At 46.2% G+C, this 981-nt stretch overlaps 1 protein-coding gene across 1 annotated transcript in view; it reads right to left on the bottom strand.

Moving 5' to 3' along the window:
• Positions 1-981, bottom strand: part of LOC119591475 (4-hydroxybutyrate coenzyme A transferase-like) — an 11,025-nt gene that overhangs the window by 3,891 nt on the left and 6,153 nt on the right. Inside the window, exons 2-3 of the mRNA XM_037940216.1 lie at positions 510-662; positions 54-202 (exon numbers count right to left, since the gene is read on the bottom strand). Coding sequence (XP_037796144.1) covers positions 54-202; positions 510-662 — 302 coding nt within the window. The remainder of the gene's footprint in view (positions 1-53; positions 203-509; positions 663-981) is intronic.

Here is a 981-nt window from a genome sequence, read left to right as displayed (position 1 = left end):
GATAGCTTAACGAAGACTGAACCTAACGCGCAAAATAAGAAAGCTGGACGGACCTGGACGAGAGCTACGTCAATGTTGATGATTCTTCGGTGGAAAAGCAGTGGAATTTCAGAGAGGAAGATCGGCACGCAGTCGGCCCGGCCATCGTTGACAGCTTCCCGGCAGTTCGACCCGATGAAGAACGAGTTACTCCGGAAGATCCCTGCGGAAGTTCAGTTTCGAGTGAGAAAGACATCGTTACGGATTACGGATGACTGAACGTGATGGAGGAGGAGTAGGTTCAAAAGATCAGAGTCCGAGAGAAAAGAGGGAATAAAGAAGAAGGGACAAAGAGAGGACATGGTAGGGGGAAAAAGAAGAGAGAAAGAACCCCGGTTGACCTAGAAAGATAAACAGCCTCAGTAGATTTTAAGAAGTAAAACGAAGGACAGAATGATGGGACGAAGTAAGGAAAAGTACAAAAGTATCTGCCATTCTCAGACGACTTCACAGGCAAAGAGGACACTTACCCTCGCAGTCAGGTTTCGTGTAATCTGCCGGGCCCTCCGTGTGGATGTGGCAGACGCGGACGTTCGAGATCTGGGAGGCCTTCCCGTGCTCCGTCATGGCAGACACCAGCTTAAGAGGAGTCGCTGCCGCCCCGTGCACGAACACCACGTCATCTGCAATTGAGTTTGATCACTGTATTACAATTACACGGTAAAAGTGGTGGCGGTTTGTGGAAAAAAGTATCAGTCATTTTCCATTGCATCTACATTTAGGCAGCTTACATAAAGGAATTTCATTAATACAAAAGAAAAGTTTCCAATTACACTCAATGCACGATACGGGCAAGATTGGTATTGGTTGGTATTTTTGATTACTTATATACCGGTAAGAACACTGACTGAATTTTAACAAAAAAAAGTAAAACATGCTAAATGGCGACCAAACCCCAGCCAGGCTCCCAGCTAATTCATTTACATGCGTGGCACCAAAGGA

Source organism: Penaeus monodon, chromosome 28 (assembly GCF_015228065.2).
Source record: "Penaeus monodon isolate SGIC_2016 chromosome 28, NSTDA_Pmon_1, whole genome shotgun sequence".
NCBI classification, from domain to species: Eukaryota; Metazoa; Arthropoda; class Malacostraca; order Decapoda; family Penaeidae; genus Penaeus; species Penaeus monodon.
This window is presented reverse-complemented; position numbering and strand designations above follow the sequence as displayed.